This window comes from Anthonomus grandis, chromosome 8 (genome assembly GCF_022605725.1).
Source record: "Anthonomus grandis grandis chromosome 8, icAntGran1.3, whole genome shotgun sequence".
Taxonomy (NCBI): Eukaryota; Metazoa; Arthropoda; class Insecta; order Coleoptera; family Curculionidae; genus Anthonomus; species Anthonomus grandis.
Window position 1 is genome coordinate 27,283,838 of NC_065553.1, and position 27,714 is coordinate 27,311,551.

At 32.9% G+C, this 27,714-nt stretch overlaps 2 protein-coding genes across 2 annotated transcripts; one reads left to right on the plus strand and one right to left on the minus strand.

The window, feature by feature from the left end:
* The first annotated feature begins 1,303 nt into the window (after positions 1-1,303).
* On the plus strand, positions 1,304-8,074 carry LOC126739432 (uncharacterized). The gene is made up of 3 exons (XM_050445119.1): positions 1,304-1,529; positions 7,555-7,738; positions 7,790-8,074. Exons 1-3 carry the CDS (start codon positions 1,428-1,430, stop codon positions 8,002-8,004), a joined length of 501 nt encoding a protein of 166 aa, XP_050301076.1. The 5' UTR covers positions 1,304-1,427; the 3' UTR covers positions 8,005-8,074.
* LOC126739416 (serine protease HTRA2, mitochondrial-like) lies at positions 8,022-25,895 on the minus strand. Its single transcript, XM_050445096.1, has 6 exons — positions 25,475-25,895; positions 25,299-25,425; positions 25,048-25,240; positions 8,621-8,785; positions 8,343-8,571; positions 8,022-8,284 (listed from the first exon to the last, which is right to left on the minus strand). Exons 1-6 carry the CDS (start codon positions 25,816-25,818, stop codon positions 8,113-8,115), a joined length of 1,230 nt encoding a protein of 409 aa, XP_050301053.1. The 5' UTR covers positions 25,819-25,895; the 3' UTR covers positions 8,022-8,112.
* Between the last annotated feature and the right edge of the window lie 1,819 nt (positions 25,896-27,714).

Consider the following 27,714-nt stretch of genomic DNA (forward strand, 5'->3'; position numbering starts at 1 on the left):
AACTGCCTGGAATTGTTGATCCACGATTTTGTTTTATTTTATTTCTTAATCTTAGGCAGTTGAACTGCCTCAATTGCTTGGAATTCCAGGATTTTTAATTTGAAATTCCACACATTTGAGATTATTCAGAGACGTGGGTTCAACTGCCTGAAATTCTTAATCCATGATTTTATTTTATTTTGAATTCCAGGTAGTTGAGGTAGTTGAGGTAATTCTCGGACATAGTCCCAACTGCCTGGAAATTCTTGATCTACGATTTTATTTTATTTTATTTCTTGATCTTAGGCAGTTGAACTGCCTCAATTGCGAATTCCAGTATTTTTAATTTGATATTCCAGACACTTGATTTATTCAGAGACGTGGGTTCAACTGCCTGAAATTCTTAATTTATGATTTTATTTTTTTTTGGAATTCCAGGTAGTTGAGGTAATTCTCGGACGTGGTCCCAACTGCCTGGAATTCTTGATCCACGATTTTTTTAAATTTTATTTCTTGATCTTAGGCAGTTGAACTGCCTCAATTGCTTGGAATTCCAGGATTTTTAATTTGAAATTCCAGACAGTTGAGATTATTCAGAGACGTGGGTACAACTGTCTGTTATTCTTAATCCTTGATTTTATTTTATTTGGAATTCCAGGTAGTTGAGATAATTTTCGGGCGTGGTCCCAACTGCCTGGAATTACCACATTTACCATTATCCATGATTTTGTTTCCATTTTATTTTTTGATTCCAGGCCAGTCAAACTGTCTCAGTTGCCCGGAATTCAAGGATTCTTAATTTGAAATTCCAGACAGTTGAGGTTATTCCGAAACGTGGATTCAACTGCCTGAAATTTTTAATTCATGATTTTATTTTATTTGTAATTCCAGATAGTAATTTCTGGACATTGACCAAACTACCTGAAGTTTTTGATCCATGATTTTGTTTTATTTAATTTTTTGATTTCAGACAGTTAAGCCAGTCGAACTGTCTCAATTGCCCGGAATTCAAGGATTCTTAATTTGTAATTCCAGACAGTTGAGGTTATTCCGAAACGTGGATTCAAGGGCCTGAAATTTTTAATTCATGATTTTATTTTATTTGTAATTCCAGATAGTAATTCCTGGACGTGGACCGAATACTACCTGAAGTTTTTGATCCATGATTTTTTTTTATTTAATTTTTTAATTCAAGGCAGTCAAACTGTCTCAATTACCTGGAATTTAGGGATTTTCATTTTGGAATTCCAGGCAGTTGTCCAATAGTTCTGTCTCCTGGACGATTAGTTAATTTGGCAACGCTGTTACAAATTTGACAGTTGAGGTTAGGGTATCAAAACATTGCAAAATAAAAACATGCCGAGGTGTTTCATTATTTATTTTATCCATCTTTAACGCTCAATAAAGACTTAATTAAACTATTTCCCTGAAATCTAGTGTTGAGAATCATGGAAGAGCCATTCACGAAAGTAGTCTCTCATATATTTAATAATTGGACTGCCCTAAGGCTTGCAGTAGAGCATTCAATGGGAGGACCAAACAGTAGACAGGTTTGTAAAATGTTCTTTTTCTACCTTAAAATTGGGTAAATTTATGTTGTTTTAAATTAAAAAAACGCTTTTATTTTATCCTCTGCAAAGGGCAGCAAGGCTGTTAACCAAGTACAAATAAATGATTAGAAGTAATTAAATCATTTAAAAATAGAGCTGGAAATAGAGTTACTTAAACCCAAAATACAAATATAATGAGCTACAAAATAGAATATTGACATTAAACTTTATGAACAATATAAGATATTAATTCATAAGAATATAGGCATCTGATAAAAGTCAGAAAGGAACTGTATTACAATGAGCGCTTAGATTCGTCTGGTAACAGACAGAAGGAAAGTTGGTTAATCATTAACGAATGTAGGCAGTCTTCTCGTCGGCGGTTGGTTGAATCGGACTTGGGGCCCGATGATTTCAATTACTATTAATCTAATATTGCTGAGAAGTTACTGGAAGCAGTTTCCAGTGATGGCGATCCATTGCAGTATCAGAATGCTATCAACCAATCATTCTTTTTCCACCCTGTAGATGCCACCGAAGTCCTTGAAACAATTCAGTGCTTCATGAATCATAGGTCTTTGTGTTCCGATGGTATCTCTTCATGTCTGCTGTCACTTCTGCCTGTGAGCACTTTAGGTGCTTTGGTTTGGGCAATCAATCAGTAATTTCTTCAGAGCGAGTTCCCATCCCGTTTAAAGAAAGCTATGATTATCCCTCTTCATAAGGGTGGTAGCTTGGACCGACCCTCTAACTTCCGTCCCATATCAATTTTGTCTACCCTCTCCAAGGTTCTTGAGCGGCTTGCAAAAAAGAGAATTGTCTCTTTTTTGACCAAATACAATGCGCTGTCCCCTAATCAGTATGGATTTCAGTCATCTAAGGGCACGCAGGATGCCATTTTCCAATTCTTGGAGAGTGTGTATCTATCTATGAACTCCAAGGAGGCTGCAGCAGCGGTGTTCTGTGATCTGTCCAAGGCCTTCGATTGTGTGGATCATGGAATACTGCTGTCAAAACTTGATTTTTACGGATTTAGGGGAGTGGCTTTGGGGTGGTTGAAGTCATACCTGTCTGGCCGCACCCAGAGGGTGGTTGCATCTGGATTTTTGTCAGGGATAGCACATCTTAAATGTGGTGTACCTCAAGGGTCAGTGTTGGGTCCTATTTTATTTTTATTATACGTTAATGACTTAAGCTCTCTATCACTGCATGGACTAGTGGTTCAGTTTGCCGATGATACTACAATTCTGTGGCATAACAAAGATCAAAAAGTAGTCAGATCTCTCATAGTAGAGGACCTTCACAAAATTAAAGACTGGTGCATCTGCAATCAGCTTGTATTCAATGTTGATAAGACTTTTGTTCTGAGCTTTAAGTGTAATGTAGAGGGTTTTTTGTCTCTTCATTGATGAGAGTTTAAGGTTTGACAACCACGTTTTAGACTTGCTGCTAAACTTTCTTCTGGTTGTTTTACAGTCAGGGTTGCCAGGCATAAGTTGGGGGGGTTGTTTGCTCGTTCAGTTTATATTGCCTTAATAGACTCTCATATCCGTTATGGGTTGCCATTTTGGGGTTTGTGCTCCAAGGGACTCCTTAACATAATTTTTACTATTCAGAAAAATACATTAAGATATCTGTAAGTCCGTAAGTCCACCATCCTGCACCAGTCATAATACTCATCAAGTGGGCAACTTATCTCTTCCAATCCCCACCTCCTCACTTACAAGAAACTCTCTTATATTTATTAGGTGTAAAATATTTAATCATGTTCCTTTTTCGATTAGGACTGTTACAGACCTTAAAAAGTTTAGGAGAGAACTAAAGAAATTAATCTTACCAAAAGCTTATTACAGCATTGAAGAATATTTTAACGACTCATTTTAATATTTAAAATTAATTATATATCTGTTGATCAGATTTATTTTATAATTTTTTTTCTTTATTATTCTTGTTTTATGTTGGTTCTCGCCTTTTCTTTTCTTCTTTTATTTTATAAAATATGCTTCTATGTACAATAAAAATCAATTCTGCACTCTGTTTTTGTCCTGTATAACCAAATAAATACTTGTATTATAAATTCTAGGATTGGGAATCTTTTAGCACAAGTTTGTAAACTTAGCAAATAAAGAATATTTTGACTTTTGACTTTTTTGGAACATTCATTCAAACATATTTAAATGTATCTAAAACAAAATACTTAACATTTCAATCAATGCAAGCAATTTGCCAAAAATGCAACCACTTAAGATAGATACAGACATTTTAGTACCAGAAGCAGAAGTAATGAAATATTTGGGCGTAACAATAGACAGACACTTAAAGTAGGATATACATGCATCTGAAGTGACAAATAAAATAAGAAGTTTATTATCTAAATTTAAAAGACTTTGAAAATGTTTGGATTTAGAACATTTCAAAACATTATATTTTGCTTTAGTACAATCACATTCAACCTATGAATTTAGCAGATGCGTTCATGCGTTATATGCGTTCTCTTCGTTCCCGTGAAGTTGTCAAGAAATGGATAATAAAAATGATATATGATAAAAATAAACTGTTTCCTTCCAATCAGCTTTTTGCTAATACTGGCATATTTGATTTGCGGCAATTATATGTGCAAGTGTAGTGAAAATGTAGTTCATTCCCATGCAACTTGAGCTCAGAATCAGTACGCATTAGTACCCTGAAGTAGAAAAACTATTGATATGTAATGCTCACATTTCACAAATCTTCAACTTTGTTCCCCAAAATATTAGAGATAAATTAAATAATAACAGTTTTAAAATGTATGTTAGAGATTGGATACATCAGATGGGCACAGAAAGATTTAATAATTTAATAAATAATACATAGGATAACTAAACTAAGAAATTGCAGATCTTGGAAATCCTAAAAAAAAAGACATTTAATACTGAACTCGTCAATATCTAAATTACCTGTAGCTACTACCTAAGTCCGGGAACCAATTGTTATTATTATTCTTTATTTTTATCTATGTTTTATTATTGTAATTATTACGTATAGGTGTAATAAGTCATCACATACAAGAAGTATACTACTACTTCTGTGATTATTGTTTATTTACTGGTAAATTGAAATTAATCATTTGGTAATATTTTTTTCATTATTGTAAATAAACTGATTTATTATTATTTTTTTTATAACATTCAATTAAATATATGAATTTAAGAGTTTCAATAGGAAACAGCATTAATGAACAGATTTTCCCTGTTTTGCACATTGAGCCATTTTAAATCTTTTAGCTCCCTTTTTACATGATCACATCCTCTTAAATCATAAATAAAAAGGAATGTAGTAGTTCGGTATCTATTGTAATTTGTATCTACTGGAACGGTCCATAAACAAAATGGATGTAATTACAGTGTGATAAAATAAGAGCTTCATAAAGTTAGCTTTTTAATGTAACATCTAATATATCCTTACTTTTATACTGGAATGTAGTAGTTCGGTATCTATTGTAATTTGTATCTACTGGAACGGTCCATAAACAAAATGGATGTAATTACAGTGTGATAAAATAAGAGCTTCATAAAGTTAGCTTTTTAATGTAACATCTAATATATCCTTACTTTTATACTGGTTTCTGAGGGACATGTATGCCCTTAGCACTACTTCAAAAATAACATTCAAGTTTTTGTGCTTTTTTACATTTAATATCCATTAGGATCTCACAGTTTATTTGAGACCATAATGCCAAGAGTCCAATGTAAATCACAGTAAATTTTGTTGGGTTTAATTTCAAACTATTTACCATTGAATAATGATGTACTGCATTTAAGCTTTGAATCTAAACTTAGACCTAATGATTCCATTGCTCAATTAATTAGATATAGTAAAGTGATTATAAATTTGAGCTAGGCAACAGTTCTGAATTTTGTTTTTTGGGTCATTTATATGTAGTATAAAAACAAAGGGCCAACACCAGATCCCTGAGGGATGCTCCTATTTAATTTGGCTGGCACTCTTGTTATCTTTGACTGATTTATTACAAAAGCTTACAACATTTGATGAAAATATGTAATGAAAGAGCCTCGCTAATAGTAAAGTTATAGTGAAGAGTGTTGAGAGCTATGCTAAAGTCTAAAAGTACCAAAGCTGTAGTTTCATCTTTATCATGAGCATTAATAATATCATCCAACGTGCCCCGAAGAGATGAAACCACAATGACGGAAATTCATGTTTATCGATGCACATATTGATATGAGTTAATACTGGTACCGTCATCTGGGGTGAATTCGGACGATTTTCCGGTATTTTTCCAAATAGCAGCTACAGTTAATTTTTTAAAAATCTCAAAAAAAATAATAAATTTCTTATGTCTTTTGTCGATTCATTCCACACAAGAAAAAAAAAATATTCTCATTTCTTAATATATTTTTTTCAACCTAAATAGTGTCCGAATTCACCTCTATGTGTGGGGTGAATTTGGACACCTATTGTTTTTTGCCTATATTCGAATTTTGACATGCATTGGGGTGTAGTCGGACACAAAAATTGAAAATAAAAAGTTTCCCACGTTTCTAGATGAAAAAAATATATTTTTTTGGATATGAGGAAAACACAATAATTGAGAAACATAAGATATATTCATAAGCATTTGTTCACAAAATAAATAAAACAAACGCCTTTGTTAACTGAAAAAATATTCTCACAAGAAATAAAAAAAACATATTTAATTATTATAATAATATATTATTCTAAGAAGTGCTTATATTACCCGGAAATTTAAATTGGTATCGGCCCCTTCGTGCGTCTTTTACAGATCTGAGAACAAGCGTTAGTTGACGTCTTTCAATGACACTTTCATCTTTAGTTTGGGGGTAAGTATAATAATCTCCCATCTTGGAAGATTCGTGCTTTCTCAGAAAATAAACCATATATGTATCTTGATCCAAAACTTCCTTGACACAGGCGACATAGTTTTTTATTGTCTTTAAGTTGGTCAATTTTACTATGACAAAGGTGTCAGTTGTTATAATTGCGGCTTTTGGATCCTTAAAAGCACCCTGGACTTCGTTATTATTTCCGCTTTAATTATTTTCTCCATCAAGTTTATTATCTTTTTCGCATTCACCATCGAATCGTTCATCGGCTTCATCCTCATTTGACAGATCTAGTTCATATGATGAATCTGATGATGAAGAGGAGATCCTTCTGTTTGCATGTTGTATAGCTTTTCCGGGAGCCACATTGAGCTTTTTGCCTCTTCTACGCGTCGGTTCTTCAGTAAATCATTTATCTTGAAGTAAGCCAACGAACGTTTTAGACCATTCATTAGGAACATCATCCTGAACGTTTGGAACTGGAATTTTGTTTAACACTATCTCATTCAAGGGAAAGATTCCACGTGCTCGAAATCCCGACTTGATGGTCTGCTGCATTGTAGGTTCCATGGCAGTTAATGTGGTTTTAAAAACTCTGGGAAACTTTGATTTAGGAATACATCCCTTATTTTGTTATTTCCAATCTGTTAATGCGGCCCGCCATTTTTTCTTCAATGGGGACAAAAATGCCACGTCTAAGGGTTGGGTTGGGTCCACGCACCTTCTTGCGTGGAATTTGGCGGAATTAGAACGAATTTTATATTAAATCTTTCACATTCCTCAAGAACATGTAAAGACACATGGCTTGACAGATTGTCGCCTATTATTATTTTTGAAGATTAATATTGAGATCACCCATTATCAATGCTTCATCCACCATTGAGAAAATGTTTAAATTCGAATTGTCTAAATGCTCCAATTCTTTAAATACTTAATTAAACTAAGTCAAACGATAAAATCTCCAAAGACCATTTTAATAAAATAAACCACTGTTTGCTGAAAAACTGCACTAATTTTACTTTATGTATCCTCAAACTTGACCTTACATAAACCCCGACTCCTCCACCTCTAGTCTCCCTGTTCAGTCACAAAAATATATAACCCACTATTTCCAGCTCATTATCTGAAAGCCAACTTTCTGTTACTCGCTTTGTAATTATAATAAACACTTATTTTTATAGAGTGCTATGGAATTCTTGAACTATATGGTACAATACTGTCTCTACGAACCAAATGTTGAGGTGGAAGGAATCCAAGATGCCCTGGAAGATATTTTAGATGAAGAGTTTGAAACTGTATGTGAAGATGACTCTCCTAAAGAAATTGCACATCTTTTATACAAGTTTTTAACCCTGTTGCGACAAGGTACAATTCATCATTTGTAATATTTAGCTTTCAATATAATCAGGTTTGTAGGTAAATATGAAGAGTGCGACCAAGAATTTCAAAAATTGCCTTCTATAAATTCAGACTGGTTAAACCATCAAATTGCATTAGCAAACACTGCAAGGCAGGATGAAGAATCTTCAGATGACAGCGAGGAGGAGGAGGAGACAAATCAACCAAAACAAGAGAATGCACCAATGGAAGATGATGGGTGGACACAGGTGAGCCACAGGAAAAAAAGGTAGAAGAGAATAAAACTGTGTTATGTTAATAAATATATATTATTAAAAAGAAAATGCTATTAAACAAAAACAAGATTTAGTTTTAATTATATGCACTTATTTTATTGTATTCTAGCTCAAATCCTCAGGTTGCACATTTATTTCAATATGTCTGTCTTGTCTCTGTACAGACATCTTCAAATTTTTTGTTTCTGTATTCTTTAAAATCTCATATACATCTTGAGCACTCCGAATTTGCTTGCTATTTATGTGGGTTACTATATCTCCTGGTTGTAGACCTCCCCTGGAACACAATGAGATTAATTTCAATAGTAACTAAACACACTCATCAAAAAGTATACCTATTAGCAGGAGATCCAGTGATAACTTTCCATACCAAAACGCCTCCCTGGAAATCTTCTGGAATTCTATTACCTTGCTTTAAAGCCAGCTCATTAATTAGCTGAGGTGTTAAAGTAAACATTGTTATTCCCAAATAAACCCTTTTAGGTGCATCCGAGGGCTTTTTTGGACCTTTTGCTTTCCTCAAAAAGTCCTTGACGTAATCGATTGGTATGGCAAATGATATCCCTTAAAACACCTTATTAACTTATAAATCGTGTCGCGCGAATAGACTTACCTGGGGTTACTTTCATACTATTAACACCTATTGCCTCCCCATCAAGGTTCACTAGTGGACCACCTGAATTTCCAAATGTTATAGCTGCATCTGTCTGAATATAATTCATGTCTTTGCCTGTTAGCCCCAGCTCTTCAGATCCTCTTTGGGCAGAACTGACCACACCTTAAATGATGTTTTTAAATTTATAATAATTGTTTAATTAAACGTAACGTAAACATTGGCGAATGCTTTTTTTATTTATTTATTCGTTCCAAAAGTACACAAGTCAAAATTTCAAAAAAAAAGTAGTAAAATTAAAATTACAATGATAAAACTTATCCAGTAAATAAACTGCTCAACAATCGAACTGGATATTTTATAAATTACCGAAATTTGCCTACAAAAATTAAATTCATCAAGTTGCGTTTTATGCTATGAGTAAATCCGGTTGATAGCAAATATTTTTTGTCGTCTTTTCCTTTTTTACATTCTTATCTCTTTTAAAGAATTCGGTTTCAAAATCCTAACAATTTAGTCACATAAAAGTGCTTGCTTTTATAGAGACTTTATTATTCTCATTGTTACCAATGAATCTCTCTACTTTCTTAAAAATAATGGTTCTACGACGGTTATAAACAGTGCAACTCGAGCAATTAGTACGTTGGATACAGGAGGGCCTAACTCAAGAAGAAGTTGCTAACCGGCTAAATGTGTCGTGAGTCGTGCATGGATTCGATATGTAGAGACTGGGTCTGCAGCTTACAGGCATGGTGGAGGCCGAGAACGTGCTACAACTCATGCTTAAGACCGCTATATAACAGTAACCGCAAGAAGAAACCGAACATTTACGGCTTCGAGAATTAACAGCTACTTAAGGCATGCTACTGGGAGGGTAATTTCTAATCAGACTGTTAGAAGAAGATTACATGCGTCCGATTTAAAAGCCAGACGACGTGCCACACATCCACGGTTGACGGGGGAACATCGTGCATGCAGAAATCGGTGGGCAATAGAACACAGTAATTGGAATTTCAAAACTGGAGGTCTTGTATGTTTACGGATGAGTCCAGATTTCGGCTACATATAATGTGTGATGGTCGAATTTTGGTGTGGAGGGAAAGGTGACAGCAATACCATAAAAATTTGATGGCGCCCACTACCCTTTTTGGTGGCGGTTCAGTTTGCGTTTGGGGAGGCATATGTTTCGATGGCCGCACCGATTTAGTGGTGTTAAGAAATGAAACAATGAACGCTATACGATATAGAGACATTATTATAGAGAACATAATTGTACCATTTTTGGTGCAATAGGCGAAGAATTCGTTTTAATCGATGTTAATGCGCGCCCGCACCGTGCGAGAATTATCAATGATCGCATTGAATTTCATGGCATTACCACACTAGCGTTTGGGTAGGTTTGATAAATAAAGGTAATTTTTTATTTTTATTTATTCATATTAAGTAGGTTATACAACGGTGATAATATGGACTCCAAACCCAATAAATTATGTACAGTTTGTAATCGCTTGTTTACAAGAAACACTCATTTACGAGTGCATGTCAAGAAATTTTATCCGGAGTTACGGGAAGAGAGAGCTCCTTATTTAAGAATTAGAACTGACAATTTTAAATGTTTGCATTGTGAAGAAGTGTCTACGATCAGAAATCGTTGGAAACAACATTTAAAAACGCATAGAAGTAAGAATAACGACGTAAATATTATTAGGGTTACGGTTTAATAATATTAATATATTAAAATAGCAAATTGCGCATATACATAAAAGGTGTGTAAAGCTGTGCCTAATTAATACCTATATAGAATGTTAAATTGAAAATCCTAAAAATTAGCATTTCAAAGGTTAATGGTTACATTCAGAAAAGTGCAATATGTTTTTACCATCTTTAGAATCCTGCACAGTTTCCTAGTCATAGCAAGCACAATTTTCAACACATTTATCTCATGAATGGTTGAATAAAATAATGGCATGTGATTTTATTATATTATGAGTTCATTGAAATCGTAGTAGCGGTACTTTTATCAATTCTTAACTCATTTTAGGGGTCTATTTAATATTAGTGCAATCAAAAGTAAACGTTTTTTGAAGAAAATTTAAAGAGGAGAGGCATTGTATAGTATTTTTATTTTTTAAAGGAAAAAAATGCGGAAAAATTAAGTTTTGCGTGAAAACGAAAAAAAGTAATGAATAAAGTTAATATTCCCGTACGCGGCTCAAAAGACACTAACCCAACCGATGGGAGGCTCCAACCCACGATCGATATCCGTTTTGAGATCCAACTCTAAAATCAAGTCTCACTCCAACCCAGGCGCTCCGCGCCCCCTTACCCCAAACCCGTTAGAATGAACAAAACATTTTTGCGCTTCGCTTGTCACTAATGTCACTATAACCAATAGAAAGTCCCAACACACTGACATTATTACTACGCGTCGAAAAATAGTTCCAGATTAAAATCATTAATATTATAATAAAAAATTAAAATTCCTCATTTTTTCTTTTTGGAGTTGACTTAAATTAGGTTATTCTCATCATATTAATTAATTTTGTAATGTAATTCCGATTGCGCTAATGTTAAATGTCACCCATTTTAGTATATAAGGAAGGACAACTATTTAACATTAATAACCAAAACTGAAAAATCCATATAAATTAGGTATAGGTACTTAAATAGGTACATAATGACCTATTGCTGTACCCTGTACGTAGCGATATAACCTTTAAAAAAATAATTAATAAAAGAATCCTCCATTTAACACAAAACTATTTTATTTTTAACCAACCACCACCTTAAAAAATATCTCTCATAGCTGCCGGCGCGGCGCGCAACATATGCAGTCGGTATTTTAATATGAATAGCGGCAACGTAGCACCACACATCTGACTGCAGAGGCACAGTGATTTCCAGGCGGCAGACGCTAGTCATTACCACTGCTGAATGTACTGGCCACCACATTCACCCGACATGAATTGCATTGAACATGTATGGGCCGAAATGTCTCGAAGATTAAACCAGCTCGAACAGCCACCTCTAACCTTAGAACAACTAGCCAATCAATTACCGGAAATATGGCAAAACATTCCTCAACACTACATTAACAATTTAATAAGAACTATGCCAAACAGGGTGACAGCACTAAGACGAGCCAGGGGTGGACCTACGAGGTATTAATTTTCACAGGACAGGACTTTGGGGCACGCTTTTCAGGGTGTAATTTTATTTTAATTTTTCCTCTTGTGTGTTAAAAATTTAAATTTTTTAGGAGATATCTGTTTATTTAATTTTTTTTTGGGGCTATTGTGAGTGAACTTAATAGAGATTTATTTATTACATTTAATTTTGTTTTATTGTAAATCATTGGCAAACTAAAATTGCAGATTTTTATAATATGCACTTCGATTGTTGAGCAGTGTATATAAAAAACTTACACTAGGAACTAGGTAAAACTAGAGAAATACAGAAACTTTAACAGAAATACATAATATTGCTAAAAAGTAAAAAGCTTTATTAATTAAGAAGTCTTTAAATTTATTTTTGAATATACAGGGTGTCCTCTTTCAAATGGTCAAAAATGCTAGAGTATATACAGGAGCCATGAAGAAGTAGTTTGAGATAGAACACCCATGGTCGGAAGTACGCCGTTTTCAAAATACAGGAAGTTGAAATTTGCCAAAAAAATCGATTTTTTTCCTCGGTATTAAAAACGCTTATAGCGATTTGAATGAAATTTTCAGGTTTTAAATGATAGGTGGTGAAGCAACTTTCTGAGCTATTGCAGGTAATTTGACTTGTCCAGGGACGGACTTGCAGCACATGTACGTTAAATTTTTTATGAAAAAGCAGAAAAGCCACTGTTTTGTTTATTTTGTAAGATAACTTTTTGAAGAGACCAATCTAGCAAACCCTCGTGCAAAATTTCAAAAAATTTTAATAAGCGAATCTTGAATTATTCAATTAAATGTAGTTGCAAAATTACCAAATTATCAATTCAGGTAAAACCAGACACCAGCCACCAGCAAACAATTTGTTATAAGGCTTTGTCAAATCTGACGTACAGCCGAATACAAGAAATGTTTTTTTTTTCGTTTTATCTGAAATGGACGGAACGGGCTTGGTGGGGAAATAAACTGAAAACATTTCAGATACTGCTCTAAAACTGTTTCCCGCATAATGCCACTTAATTATGGCTATTTTTTCGTCGACTGAAAAATTCATACTTGTTTTCAAATATTGTCAGTGATCTATTGACACTTTTCCTCACTTCAGTGACAATATTCATTTTACTGGTGCCCCTTTGGTTTTACCTGAACCGAAAATTTGCTCATTTTGCAATTACATTTAATTGAATAATTCAAGATTCGCTTATTAAAATTTTTCGAAACTGTACAAGGGTTTGCCAGATTGGTCTCTTCAAAAAGTTATCTTACATTTTTTCTATAAAATGTACAGGGAAGCCAATAATTGACCCCCTTAAAATTTACATGGGTTTTCCTATGTTCCGCTCATCGACGCACCACCCGGTATATGGTACCATTAATATTAGAAAAACAAAAATCAAGAAATCCTTCCGGACTTGGCAGCTGAAACACTTTTTTACCATCTAAGTAATTAAATACCTGTCCAAGCAGTGAAGCCGGTGCGACATTCGAACACCCATCCGAAAAGTTAGCTTTAAGATTCTGATTTTCATTAAATAAAATAAAATAAATTAGGCCTTTATTTTATACTCGGCGAAGGGCAGCGAATGCTGTTAACTTAACCAAGTACACATAAAATTACAATATTATTATAACTACTATCAAAAAAGCAAATAAAACATACAGAAAAATATTTAACTAACTTAATATACAAAAAAACAAAAAAAAGTTTAGACTTAACCCTTTGGGACCCAATTTTATTTTTAATGATTTTAAGGATGTTTTTGCGAGTTATGGTATTTTAAGAGATCATTTGACAATATATACTAGTTAAAATAAAAAATATATATACAGGGAGAGCAAAAAATTGTGGGACAAATATATCCAAGCGGGATTTTTAGGTGGGTTATAAATATCCCTAGGGGCCAAAAAAACACATTTTTGTATTTTAAAATTTTTATTTTTTTATTCACAAAAAGACAACTCGCAAAGGTAAGTATTTTAGGACGAATGATAAGCGCAAAACAATGCTTGCACAACCCTACATCGCACATTGCACAAATAGTAGTGGTTCTACGTTCTTTTTTCTGAAGAGCGCAACAAGCACATCTTCCCCGTTTCGATGTTTCTATTGGAAGGTGATCACCCACATTTTTCATTACTTTTGATCTCTTTGATGGCCTTCCACAACTGTTTCTTCGAAGTTTGACTAAAGTTTGCTGTTGTCCTTCTTCGATTAGGTCCTCTGATAAGGTAAATAAAAATTCCAGTAAGGGTATCTTTTTTTAGGTACAACGTAAATCATTATATATTACATCATCAAAAGTCGATAAAATACTTTTTTCCACCATTTGCATGATTTTCTGCCAAAATCATTCCCACCGCTCATCTGATCAGCCAGATCCACACCACCCATGATTTCATTGTAGTATGCAATAGCAGTGGGACATGGTACGTCAACTCTCTGCCCAGTCTTGTCTTTTCTCTTCACACAGGTCATATCAGGGGTATGGCAGTTACTCAAAAGAATAACCTGCTTTGTATCTTGCCATTTAATCGCAATAGAGTTTGTTTGATTTGATAAAAACTCGGATTCACCCCTAGACATTTTTCATTTTTCGATTAATTTTGTTAGCATGTCTTTTCTTGTAATAATGGCTGTTCCCACAGCAGGGTATTGGAGGGAATCCATCAAACGGACTGATGTAAAAAATCGATCAAAGGCCAGAACTACGTTTGGATTTTGTATAGTTTCACATAATTTTTTTACAACAGTTTCGCCCAAAGTTCCGCTCCTTTCAACGTCGTCCTTGCCGCAATATACATTTGCATCGTATGTATATCCTGTTTTGGCATCACATCTAGACCATAATTTTATGCCTCTTTTCACAGGTTTTTGTGGCATATATTGTTTCAGTGAAGATCTTCCTTTGAATGCACCATGCTCTCGTCAATACTTTGACTTGTACTGTCGGATCGATATTTCTGAAACGTATATTTGAAGCAAGATAGAAGCTCTCGTACATAATAAATCTTACTGGCCCCTTCTGGCTTGACTGGATTATTGAAATAAAGCTTGGATAGTAAAAACAAACACCTGTTTTTGGATATGGCCGATTTGATGGCCTTGTTTCCCAAAGATGGATGCGATGACCAGTAATGGCAAAGTTTTGGCACCTTATTGAAATACATAACTAATGTGCAGCCAATAGTAATCATAATCTCCCCTGCATCAAAGAAAGTCGCCTGCTTTTTTTTATTTTCTTTGTAAATTTTGATTCGCTGGCTTGTAGACTCAGCAATAAAAGTAAATAAACTTCGAGGACAAATTTTAGTGAATATGTCCAGCGGGGAGGCATTTGCAGCAATTGAAGGATGTATGATACATTGACTTTCATTCAAACCACACAAAAACTATCAAATTTGTAAAAAAATAGTGTCAAAAACCAACGTGCTCGCTTTTCGGCGTTTACAATCAGAATGACCTCCAAAAAGCGTGTCGCTGCCTGTCGAAAAATTGTTAAAACCTTAAAATATCCGCTAATGACAATTTCCATTAAAAACGGGACAGAAGATTGAAGGATGTATGATACATTGACTTTCATTCAAACCACACAAAAACTATCAAATTTGTAAAAAAATAGTGTCAAAAACCAACGTGCTCGCTTTTCGGCGTTTACAATCAGAATGACCTCCAAAAAGCGTGTCGCTGCCTGTCGAAAAATTGTTAAAACCTTAAAATATCCGCTAATGACAATTTCCATTAAAAACGGGACAGATAGCGCCCCGCAGATGTTATGAAATGTATGTTGGGATTTATTTGTCCCACTGAGGCCGAAAGGGTAAAAAATAGAAATAAAAAAGCTCACCTAGCGCAGGACCGACTTGGCTTATACAATATAAATACTTATCAATACAAAAAAATGAATGATATTCTACAATAATAGCAATATTAATAAAACAAAAGGAGAAGAACTATCCAAAAACAAATAAATGGATGAAATAAAATTAAAATTTTTCCTAAGTTGAACACAGTCATTAAGTACTCTATTTTATAATAATAATAATAAATATTTTTTATTGGCAAACTCATCATAACTACATTAAAAAAATACACATTTATTATTTTATGCAAATAAAAGGCCAACAAATTCAGAATTCTACGAAGGCAGATTCTGGTCTTTAACATTGTGGCCAAAACTTAAAAAAACTAACTAAAAAAAATTTAGAAACGTTTGTAACAGACTAAGTTTAATTATACACAGCTACCCAAAATATTTAGAACATTAACATAATACCTCTCACAAAAAAAAAACACGCACATTAGTTACCCACACACCCAACCGACACCAAACCCAACTCAAAATTTATGCCCAAAGAGTTCATCTGATATGCAAAATTATAGGAAAAGGACCTTTTAAATAATTGAGTCTTATGTCTTGAAATATGAATTGTGTTTCTTCTTAAGCCCAAATAGTGAACAGCTCGGAAAGTCTATGGGAAACGCGACTACGTCTGTGTATGCCAAAAATTAGGCGAATACATGAGTTCTGAAGCTTTTGCAATCGGCACATGTCATTATAGTGTAGGCACCAACCGTAAACAACATCGCAAAAATTGCATTGTGACAGCACTAAAGAGTCATACAACATTTTTTTAATATCTTCACTTAGATAATGCCTATGCAAGTAAATAATTTTAAAGCAAAATACCTTTTTTTTAGAACATTAGAGACGTGTTGATTAAATCACAAATCACTATCCACTATTAAGCCCAAACTTTTGCAATTATCTACAACAGGAATATTAGCATCACCCATCTAAATATTAATAGTGTTGCTGTTTAAAATATGGTTGATTTTTTGCTTATTACCAATAAACATTACAGACGACTTGGAAGGATTTAATTTTAGAAAATGTTTTGATGAAATATCCCATATGGCTTGTAAGTCTTGATTAATTTTTGCTTCCGCATTTTTAGCATCTTCTGGCAGAAAAGAGTAATACAACTGAGCATCGTCAGCATAAAAATGGTAAAGACATTTTTTTAAATAAAAATAAAATCTAAAAGTATAAATAATAAAAAATAGGGGTCCTAAAATACCACCCTGAGGCACGCCAATATCAACTTCCAAAGGTTCAGATACATTTTCCTCTATCTTGACTCATTGCACCCTACCGCTTAAATAAGAATTAATGAAATCAATAGCTTTATCAGAAAAACCTATATAGTGAAATATAGACTTTAAAATTTCGTGATTAACAAAATCAAAGGCTTTTGTATAGTTCAATAGAACAAGGGCAGAAATCATACCATCATCCCTAGATCTTATGATGTCATCAATAACATCCGCCATTGCTGAGGAACAACTGAAATTCTTTCTAAACCCAGACTGTTTAGGGGGAAAAATATCATTAGCATTTAAAAAACTTCGAATTTGAGTGTCTAAGATTCTTTCAAGAATTTTTGAAAATGTAGGCAGAATATTAATGGATCTAAACTGATTAAAATCTGTTGGATTATTTACCTTTGGCAATGGCATCACAAAGGCCTCTTTCCAACATTTGGGAAAATAGCTGCTTTCAATGCATTTATTAATTATATGCAATATAAAAGGTATGTCTAATAGACAGTTTTCAAAGATGCATATGTTTTGGCGCTTAACATAGACATAAACGTTATCTTAGCCCTTATTTGACAGCTCTCCAAAAAGTGTTTTCGAAATAGGTGACACGTTTACCGCTAACCTAACGATAGCAAGAATTTCTTTTTCATTGTTTTCTTTTTGGTTATTACTCCTTATATTTTCTAACCTCAGTTTTTTGGATACTAAACAAACTATAAATATTTTATTAATATTTGGTCCACAATATTATATCTAAGTTAGTTAGGTAGCCTCATTTAAAAATTGGAAAGTACCTAGAGTTACAATATGATTGAGGATTTTGCAGCTCTAGAATCAGATCACAATTATTGTGTATGATGTTTTATTTTGCTGGATCAACAAAGGAATTATTTGCTAGGATATCCATTAGAAGTATTTATTAAGTTATCTTCATCATTAAATCTGACCTTACGTCTCTTGAATTTTGTCTTGACACTGGAATTTAGTTTTGGGTTCATCGTGACCATTGTTATGCAAAATAAAAAAAAACAAATATCTTTTTACTGTTTCAGACAAAAGGAGACTAAATAAACTTACATTATTAATTATTATTATTTGCCAATAATGTGAACAACATTAATGCGCATGCGTTTCGCTATGTTTATGGCTATGTCTATCGTCCGTAAGATAGCGGAGGGTATCGGTAGGGAAATACGATAAATGACACTTCAAATGTCATACATGTCAGTGATACACACAACATACCGGTGATACTTTTTAATGGTTTCGAAAAATGCCTATTATCAAAGGGCAGCACATATGAGTTAATGTTACATTAAGATTGTCGATACCAAATGCTTTGGATTTAATGCTAAATAAAATAGAACATACATATATCATTATAACTTACTGTGCGAAATAAAAATAAATTTGAATCGGGCAAGGAATTATTTTTATAAAAATTAATTATTTCTTGACTATTATCGCTGCTAGGTACCTTATTGCTGTCAACAAAATAATCTGTTTTTGCTTACAAGGTAATATTTTTCTTAGTTCACTTCATTTTTTCCCATATGTACAGTTCTTAAATTTATTTCTATAAAAAGTTTTTTTTTGCTCTAACGGCTGTCGTGGTATAGTTCCTAAGTTGCTTGTAATAGTCCCACTTTGCAGAAAATTTACGTGTTTTGAAATCTTTTAACACTTTATCTCTTAGTTTTTGAAGAAATTTTATATTGTCTGTCAACCAAGGAGAGTTTCTCTTTTTTCGCACTGTAAATGTTTTAACAGGAGCATGGGTATCAAACAATTTTATTAGGTTGGTATGTAAAAAATTTACTTTATCGTCAATAGATTGATAATCATATATAAGATGAAATGGAATGGCCTCTAGATCGGCCTGGAAGTTATCTAAGTTTATATTTTTTAGGGGTCTATAGGTCACGACTTTAGGAAGCACTTCCGGTACCATACCACTAAATTCAAAGAAAATGCCAAAGTGATTAGAAAACGTAGAGTTAATAATGTCAGTTTTTAAAATATTTAGCTGATTAGTAAAAATAGAGTCGATAATAGAGCTGGTGCTATTAAAAATACGAGTCGGCTCAGCTATAACCTGCTTTAGATTAAAAGTCTCACACAAAGATATTTGTGTGAGACTGGCATGCATGAATTGGCGTGCATGGTTGTCATAAGCTTTTGAAACATCAATATTAAAGTCCCATCAATCAATAAAAAATTTTATTATTTACTTTCAACCAATACTGTTTTTAATCCGTTTTTGAAGCTTTGAAAAGACTTGTTAACATAGTCACTAATATATGTATTTATTAGCTTTGATGCACAGAAAGAAAATGACCTTTGAAAAATTGCAGTGCTGTGACGGGGTACATCAAATTTTAAAATCGTGCGTGTTGTTCGATTATGTCTAGAGATTCCTGTTTTAAGTTTATTACGTAAGTAGGCTGGATAATTGTTTTTTTTTTTAAAGCTTAAACAAAAAACAACAATAATGAAGTTTTTCTCTATTTTTCACATTGAGCCAGTTTAATTCTTTCAGCTTAAAGTTACGTGATCCCGTCTTCCTAAACCCATAAACAAAGCGAATGCAAGAATTTTGTATTTTTTGCAGTTGCAAAAACATCAACACATGGTCCATAAACAAAATTAGAATAATTACAATGCGATAAGACGAGAGCTTCATAAAGTTGCTTCTTTAGAGTAACACTTAAGAGAGCCTTACTTTTGTACAAGTTTCTCAGAGACATATATGCTCTTTGAACTACTTTAGATACCTGTGTTTTAAATCTTAAATTTGTGTCAAAAACAATACCCAAGTGTTTATGTTCTTTTAAATTCGAAATGTTTTCACCATCTGTCATGAGATCACAGTTCATACGACACCATAATGCCAAGGGGCCAATATAGATGACAGCCAATTTTTTAGGGTTTAATTTTAAACCATTTTGTTTCGAATAATTATGTACTGCATCCAAGCACCGACACAATGATTTCATGGATTCAAAAACATTATCCTTGGTAAACTGTATATAAATTTGTATATTGCCACAGTATTGAGTTATTCGACAGTTTCGAATTTTATTTTTTTAGGTCATTTATATAAAGTATAAAAAGTAATGGGTCTAGAATGGATCCTTGGAGAACACCTCTTGTTAAATCGGCTGGCGCAGAGAATGAGTTACCCACCCTTGTTATCTGTGATCTATTCGCCAGGTAATTACTGAAAAAACGCACGGCTTTCGGTAAGACACCATAAGAAAAGAGCTTCGTCAAAAACAAATTATGGTGAAGAGTGTCGAAGGCCTTGCTGAAATCTAGCAAAACTAAAGCTGTAGTCTCGCCCTTATCGTAAGCATCAATAATATCGTTAGCTGAGGCAGTACTAAAACCACGACGAAATCCATTAGTCATTAAACTATGTGCAGGCAGGTAGGTTGAAGTGTCCTGCAATAGTAAATAAGCAATTTGGATGGTCCTCAAAAATCTCCAGTTAAACCTCCACGATAAGCCAGAGTGTTTAATTAATCGCGGTTTTAACTCCTTTTGTCACAGCAAGTAAAACACCTCCACCATCTTTCTTAGCACTTGTAACGGCACTTCTATCACATCTAAACACTGCATATTCAAATGAAGTTAGCTTAGACCTCATACCCCCAATGCACAGTATAAAGAACAAGATAAATTCAAACACAGTATAAATTCTAGTTTATGTTCGGTGCCCAATGTTAATATAATACCTAATCGTTTTTTGGACCTCATACAATTTTCTTAGAAATTGATGGAACCCCATTGGTAAATCGAACTATCACATTTTCACCTGTTTCCTTTCTTTTTGTCAATTCTTCATAAACTTCCCTATTTTCATCACACTGTAAATTGGTAAGATTAATTTTAATTACTATATTGCTACCAGCTAATTTCTTTTTTTCTCTCAAACATTTTTGTACAATCTCAATATTATTGAAGCACACTTTTATAGGCCTAATATTGGATACACAATGTCCAATTTTATTTGTCATGTTTTTAGGTTGTAATAGATTGCTTAGTCATTTAAATGTAGGAATTCTAATAGCATTCTTAGGCTTAGTGTTTAGTATTTACAAATCAACTGCTAGGATAAAGTACTTTTCAATTTTATTCTATTTTCTTTAATTTTTGTGTTGCTTCATGACTGACATACATATATGAGTGTTTTGTATAATAACATGAAATATATATTGAGTTTTGAGTATTATTGGACAAAACATCAAGTACCAACTTACTAGTTACTGTTACTTAGTTAGAGTTCCTGTCATTAATTTTAGTATTTGTTCACACAGTTTTATGACAAGCAACTTAAAATCACAATGAAAATAAATTAATAAAAGTCTTTACTTTGCTACTTCATTGATTCAATGCACAAACCAGCATTAGACAAACACATCAAAAGTCTATACTTTGGACTGCCATTGACCATATAATATATAGGGTCATATGATATGAGATTTATAATTGTAATAATAATTAGTGTTTTATCACTTAATCTTGCTAAAACAATTTATGTTGCTTTTTCTCTTACTGAATCAAATAGACCTTTATACAAGTCAATTACTCTTCAACAAGCCAATACAACAATATATGAGGTGTCACATACTAAATACTTGGGCATAACTATAGTTCAACATCTAAATCTTAAATGGTCAGAACATATCATGAATATGATCATGATTTTTGTTAACACACAACTAACAAACAAATTAACGAACAAACAAATTAAGAGGTCTATTTTACAAAGTTTACCAGATAAGAAACATATAACCTTATAAAATTATAACTATGATATAGAAATCATTAGTGGAATCAATATTAAGATATGGCATCACAGCCTGGGGAGGACTTTACAATAATGCTCTCAGTCAGTTAAATGTAATTCAGAATTACCTATTAAAGATTATTTACAGAAAAGATTATCTATATGCAACAAATCAACTATACAATGAAATCATTTTAAATGTTAGAGGTATATTCTTTTTAAGCAATTATATTTATTGTTTTAGAAATAAAAAAGCATGTAGATTATGCTTATCCTACCAGGAATAATTGAAGACATGAGTTGATAAAGGTGCTATGTCCACTTTTTCAGATATTGAGTAATTGAAGGAAACGCGTTTTCACTTATATATTTTTTTTAATAAATTTTATAAAAATTACCAATATCTTATTAGATTAGAATCGTTTTGTACTTTTTTATATATTTTTTGTTTTTCTTGAATTTATACTTTTTTAGTAATTTTAATTTTAATGGACATAGCACCTTAATCAACCAACATTTTATGCAGATGTTGGTATAAACTTGAGTGGAGAAAGGTGTTATGTCACCTATGTTGTATTTAAATTTTTAAAAAATAATAAAAAAAACTATTAAATAATCTGGAAATTAAATTTTATTTGCAGATTAACAAAAGCAAAGTAAGATACATTAGAGGCAGACAAAATCGTAGCAAACAACTTGCTATTTCATTACTTCCCCTATTGGCAATATCCTCAGTCCATGTAAAAAAATAGGACTTATGACCAGAACTGGTTAAACAGTGGACTCCAAAGTTGTATAGCCACATTTGTCTTAAATAAAAAGATTTTGACGTTGATAGCTTTGGCAAAGGCATCGTTTGTTGAAGATCCATTGTTATGTAACATTTTTCTTTGGACATTTTTACTGCTTCGCGGTCAACTTTCTGCTGCGCAAAAGCAAGTTGAAAATTATTCGAGTGCTCTAAAGAGTTCTCTCCAGCATCGCATAAACTGCAAGTATCACTTTTTGGTACACCAAAAGATAAGTTAAACCTTGTTTCAAATATATGTCTGTAAAAAGAGGCCTTTACGAAATATTTAGTTTCGAGCTTTTTTGTTTGACAATCCTCTATATACAGTTGATGAAGTCGGTTAATATTTAGTAAAGGGGAAAGGTATTTTTTATGTGGGTTTTTAGTCCTAGAATAATGTGATTCTTCTGAAGGAAACTGCTTGATATGATTTTCAATGCAGTTTATTACTTCATCGGATATTTTTTTTGGATTTTTGTGATGCCCTTGCTTATGTGGTGAGGGCATTACCTGGCCAGATTTTAAGTCATTTTGAGCTTTAAAGACTTTTTTTCGTCCAATTCGGTATAAAGAGCAGAAAGCATCTTTACACACTAGTGTATTTTCTTTATCACACGTAATAAAATATTTAAAGCTGTAAGCTTTCGTTTTTATATTTTTACGAGGGCGGTGACGATTAACTTCCTGCATCTTAATACTTTTAAAAATTAAAATATTTTTGGAATTTGTATCTAGCTTATAAAATTTTCTTAGAATTTCTTCTCTGCTTGCAATACTAAATTTCTCAGTACAGTTTATTCTACATTTTTCTTTACACAGAAAATCTCTTTTAATTGTTTTTGCTTCCATCACTTTACCAGTCTTTTGAGAAATATATTCTTTACCTTGTTGTCTTAACTTTGCCGCTTTATTTCGTTTCCAATTATCAGGTTTCCGGACTCTTTTTTTAGTTATTTTTAAAACTGGTTAAACAATTTCTCTTTTACTTATTCCATCGGCAGTAACATGGAATTGCTGGTTATGGTCTTCTATACGTATTTCCCGAGGTATTTCCTCCTGCACTTCGTCAATGACGTCAATCCTATCCGGGGTTTCCCTGCTGCTTGTCGGATCCTTAAAAATATCTTAGTTATTTATTAAATTTATACTTATTTCTAATTTCTATTTTTATTTCTTAATCTTAACATTTTTTAGCTTTACCTTTTTAATTTTTTGGTTATCCGGAAACATTTTACGTTTGACTCTATCAACATCCGGATATTTGTTTATGAGACTCGTCGAATAAGAAATATTTCAGTTATCAGAATCCTCTTCTGAATCTTCTTCACTGGAAGGGGAATATTCGCTGCCTGATATGACACTTTCATCAGTACAATTATCCATATAGTCTAAAAATTTAATTTATGTACATGGGTAGGTATGTATGTAATAATAACTCAAGTAATGTATATTATATATGTATTTTTTTAAATAAAAAATTGAATCGCATCGAGGGGGTAAATTGTTATTAAAAAGAGATCATTAATTCATAAAGGTAGTAAAAAATGTTTTAATATGCTTACCTGCTTTAGAGTTAACCTTCTTTTGAAGCCCACTAGTGCTTGGCTGCTCCAAAATCACCGCATTGGTATTGACCTCTAAGGAAGTACAAAATACAGTTTCTATCTACAAAAAAATTCTCTATTCGGACTTACCTTTATTTAAAACACATATTTTCTTGTTTTTTACTAATTCTAACATTCTTTTACTTCTCGACCCCATGTTGAACGATGTGATAAACAACAAACATAACCTTAAAATGTCACATGGCACCTACCATGTAAATAAAACTTTCCCACTATCTAGTGGATAAAGGTGCTATGTCCTTAAATATGGACATAGCACCTTTATCTAATTAAAAAGGGTACTTAGTCATAGGACATAGTACCTTTATCAATTAAAATAATCCTTATTATTAACAATTTAAGAATCTTGAGTTATTCAGGGGTTGTATTACGACTTTAGGTAACCAAATATACAAATAAGTCATTTTTTGAAAAAAATGGACATAGCACCTTTATCAACTCATGTCTTCAATTATAATAATATGTTGATTGTCCCTTTGAGAAGGTTGATGGTAACCAGAGATTTGCATCTGTAGTTGCACCAAAAATATATTACCTAATAGTATAAGAGAACTAAAAAATTATTATCAATATATTAAACAGGTCAAAATATTTATTTCAAAAAACATGAATAATCTGTTAAAATTTTTGTAATTTATTGTGATGTATTGTCAGATTCTTTAAGATCAAATGGGTATTTCTTAAGGATTGTTAATGTAAAACTACCTCAATGATCATTGAATATAAATTTTGTTATTAATAATCAATATTGTTAGTAAGTTAAGGCTACAGGAATACATTATTTTACTTGTGTTATAATTTAATATTGGGAATGATGTATAATAAACTTCTGCACATAGGTACAGGTAAACACCTAGGTGCATGAAACAAATTTGTGAAATTCAGATTTAGAGTTAGGATTATTCACATGTTTGTACTGTATATTTTCTAAATAAATAAATAAAAAGTTTTAAAAAAATACCTGTGGTTACAGTATTGCTCAAAGCCAATGGACTGCCAATAGCCACCACAAATTCCCCAGGTTTTAAATCTGCAGAACTACCAAGTTTCATTGTGGGTAAGTTTGTTGTCGGTATGCGCACAGTGGCCAAATCACTTTTTACATCTATGTCTTCTACTACCCCTTTAAATGTTCGGCCATCAAGAAGACGAACCTATAAAGGACTTTTGCATTACTTTAAATTTATTATCAAAAGCTTGTATAACTTATACCTCAACTATTGCTGAAGGTTTGTTAGTGACAACATGAGCATTTGTCACTATAAGTCCATCTGATTGTATAATGAAACCAGAGCCATTTGATAGTGTTAGAGGGCGACCAGTGAAAAAATCTACTCTCCTACAGGAAATTGAAATTGTGGAATATTTATGTGCCTTTGCAAACTTACCGTGCATCTTTAATTTCGATATAAACCACAGCGGGAGCTGCAGATTGTACCACATCAGCTATAAAATTGAATTGCTGCCTCCGTCCTGCCAAATTTTTCCCTTCGAAGGTACTGGCCGCATTAACATGTGGTATGAAACCATAACGTTCCTTTATGGTCCTATACGTTAAATAGCTGGAGCAAATTACGACGAACGCCCGGAAAATATGTTTTTTCGTTTGGGTTTCCCATAGTTTTTCCCGTTGGAAAACTACCGGTTTTTCACGATATGGGTGTTTATGAATATGTCTTCTTAATAGGGGCGATAAGGTTCTATGGAGAAAAAGTTTTCCTAAGGGTGACATTTAATTTATTATTTTTGAAATGTTTTTTTTTTCTAATGTTTTGAATTTGAGTTAATAAGTTGAGGTTATGGTTTCTGACATTGATATATGTGAAGCTAGCGATATCCAGCAACCAAATCGAGAACGCAGCATATGTCGGTAATTTTAGTCCGCGCTCCCTGTTATTTAATCAATATAATGCCCGTATCTCTGAAATTCCGAATAGTTTTGTCCAAATATTAACAATAGCTACGTTTACAACGCGGGGATCTATTAGGTCCATGGATCAAATGATGATGATGATGAATGGCTATTTTTATTTAGTACAGCCCTGTTTACAAGGATTGATTTTCAGGGTTAAATTAGTCCATAATTAAATTAGTCTTAATTAATTAATTGGGATAATCAGCGATACACCCTTGATCGAAGGTAGGTCTTCGGTTACGCCTCAACTAGACCAATCTATAGACACCCTTGCTATTGGATCTTCTTTTTTAATAGAAACTCCCACCATAATCAAGTTTCCCTAGCATTTCTTAATGTTCAATCTGTGCGTTCAAAAGAGCGAATTGGAACTATTTTTAGAATTGGTTAACTTTCCTAGCTATATATTTGTGTTCTGTGTTTCCTAGTGTGTTAATTCTTGTTGAACACTGGTTGAGGACTGACGAGCCTATTGATATCCCTGGTTATGTACTAATTTCCAAATTTTCACGCAAGCAATATACACATGGTGGTACTCTTATTATGTTAGAGAAAGCTTTTTTAACTAAATTTGTGTTTATTACTATTGACAGATTTGATCATCTATTGATTGAAAAGGTGTGCGAGTTTTCTATTGTATTTAGCAGTAAGTTAAATTTGTATATTTTAGGATTGTATCGATCTCCATCTGGTAATTTAGATTTGTTTTTAGAAAAGTTGGAGATCCTCTTAAGTGAAATTTCGGTTAATGCGATGTTGATTCTGACTGGCAATCTTAATGTAAATTTTTTAGACAAATCTAATGGATCAAATCGAATGCTTTTTAATCTGTTAAACTCATTTAATTTTAAAATGCACGTGGATCAGCCAACCCGGATTTCAGCATTTTCTTCCTCACTGATAGATTACTTCTGTACGAATTTTAACCAACACGAAAATCAGTGTACAACAATCAATGCCGGTTTGTCTGACCATGAGGCAATAGTGGGATTAGTAAAGCTTAATAGTGCAGCGAATGAGAATAAGTTACATAGGGGGTTGGGTGTCTTAATGCTGAGAAAGTTACTTATATTTGAACAGGGCAAATATATGTTTAAAGTAACTAATAACATCCAAAAGACTAATGTGAGAATGGTCTCTACTGAAAATATTCACGATCATTAAACCAGGGCTCAACGTGACATCTATTGGGACAATAATATCAGGACTAATGTAGGTTTACGTAATCCAGTTTATCAGGCTATAATAGTATATAATAGTCTTCCAGTAGTCATTAAGAACATGGACTCGGTTGAAAAATTCACAGCGAAACTTTTAAGTCATATATTAGAATAGTTTTTCTTTTTTTTTTTTTTCGTTTTGCTTGGTTGCTATAAATATACTTAAAGAAAATATCTAAAATTACACTTATTGTAGGTATTTAATTGGATTTATAAGGGTAGTGATGTAATTGACATCGTCAGGGATTTTGATTTGTTTTGTTTTCTTTTTTTTTTTGAAAGGTTTATAGTATATTTAATATATCTGTATATATGGTTAAGGTTGTTGTACACTCTGAACGTTACATATCCTTGGTACCAGTGCATTGGCACTGTTTTAAGGATTTTGGTTATGTAAAGATATGATTGTAATATGTTTGAAAATAAAGAAATAAAAAAAAAAGTTTGCACGCGATAGACTTTATACTAGAGCTAATTTCCGCAAATTTTCCTT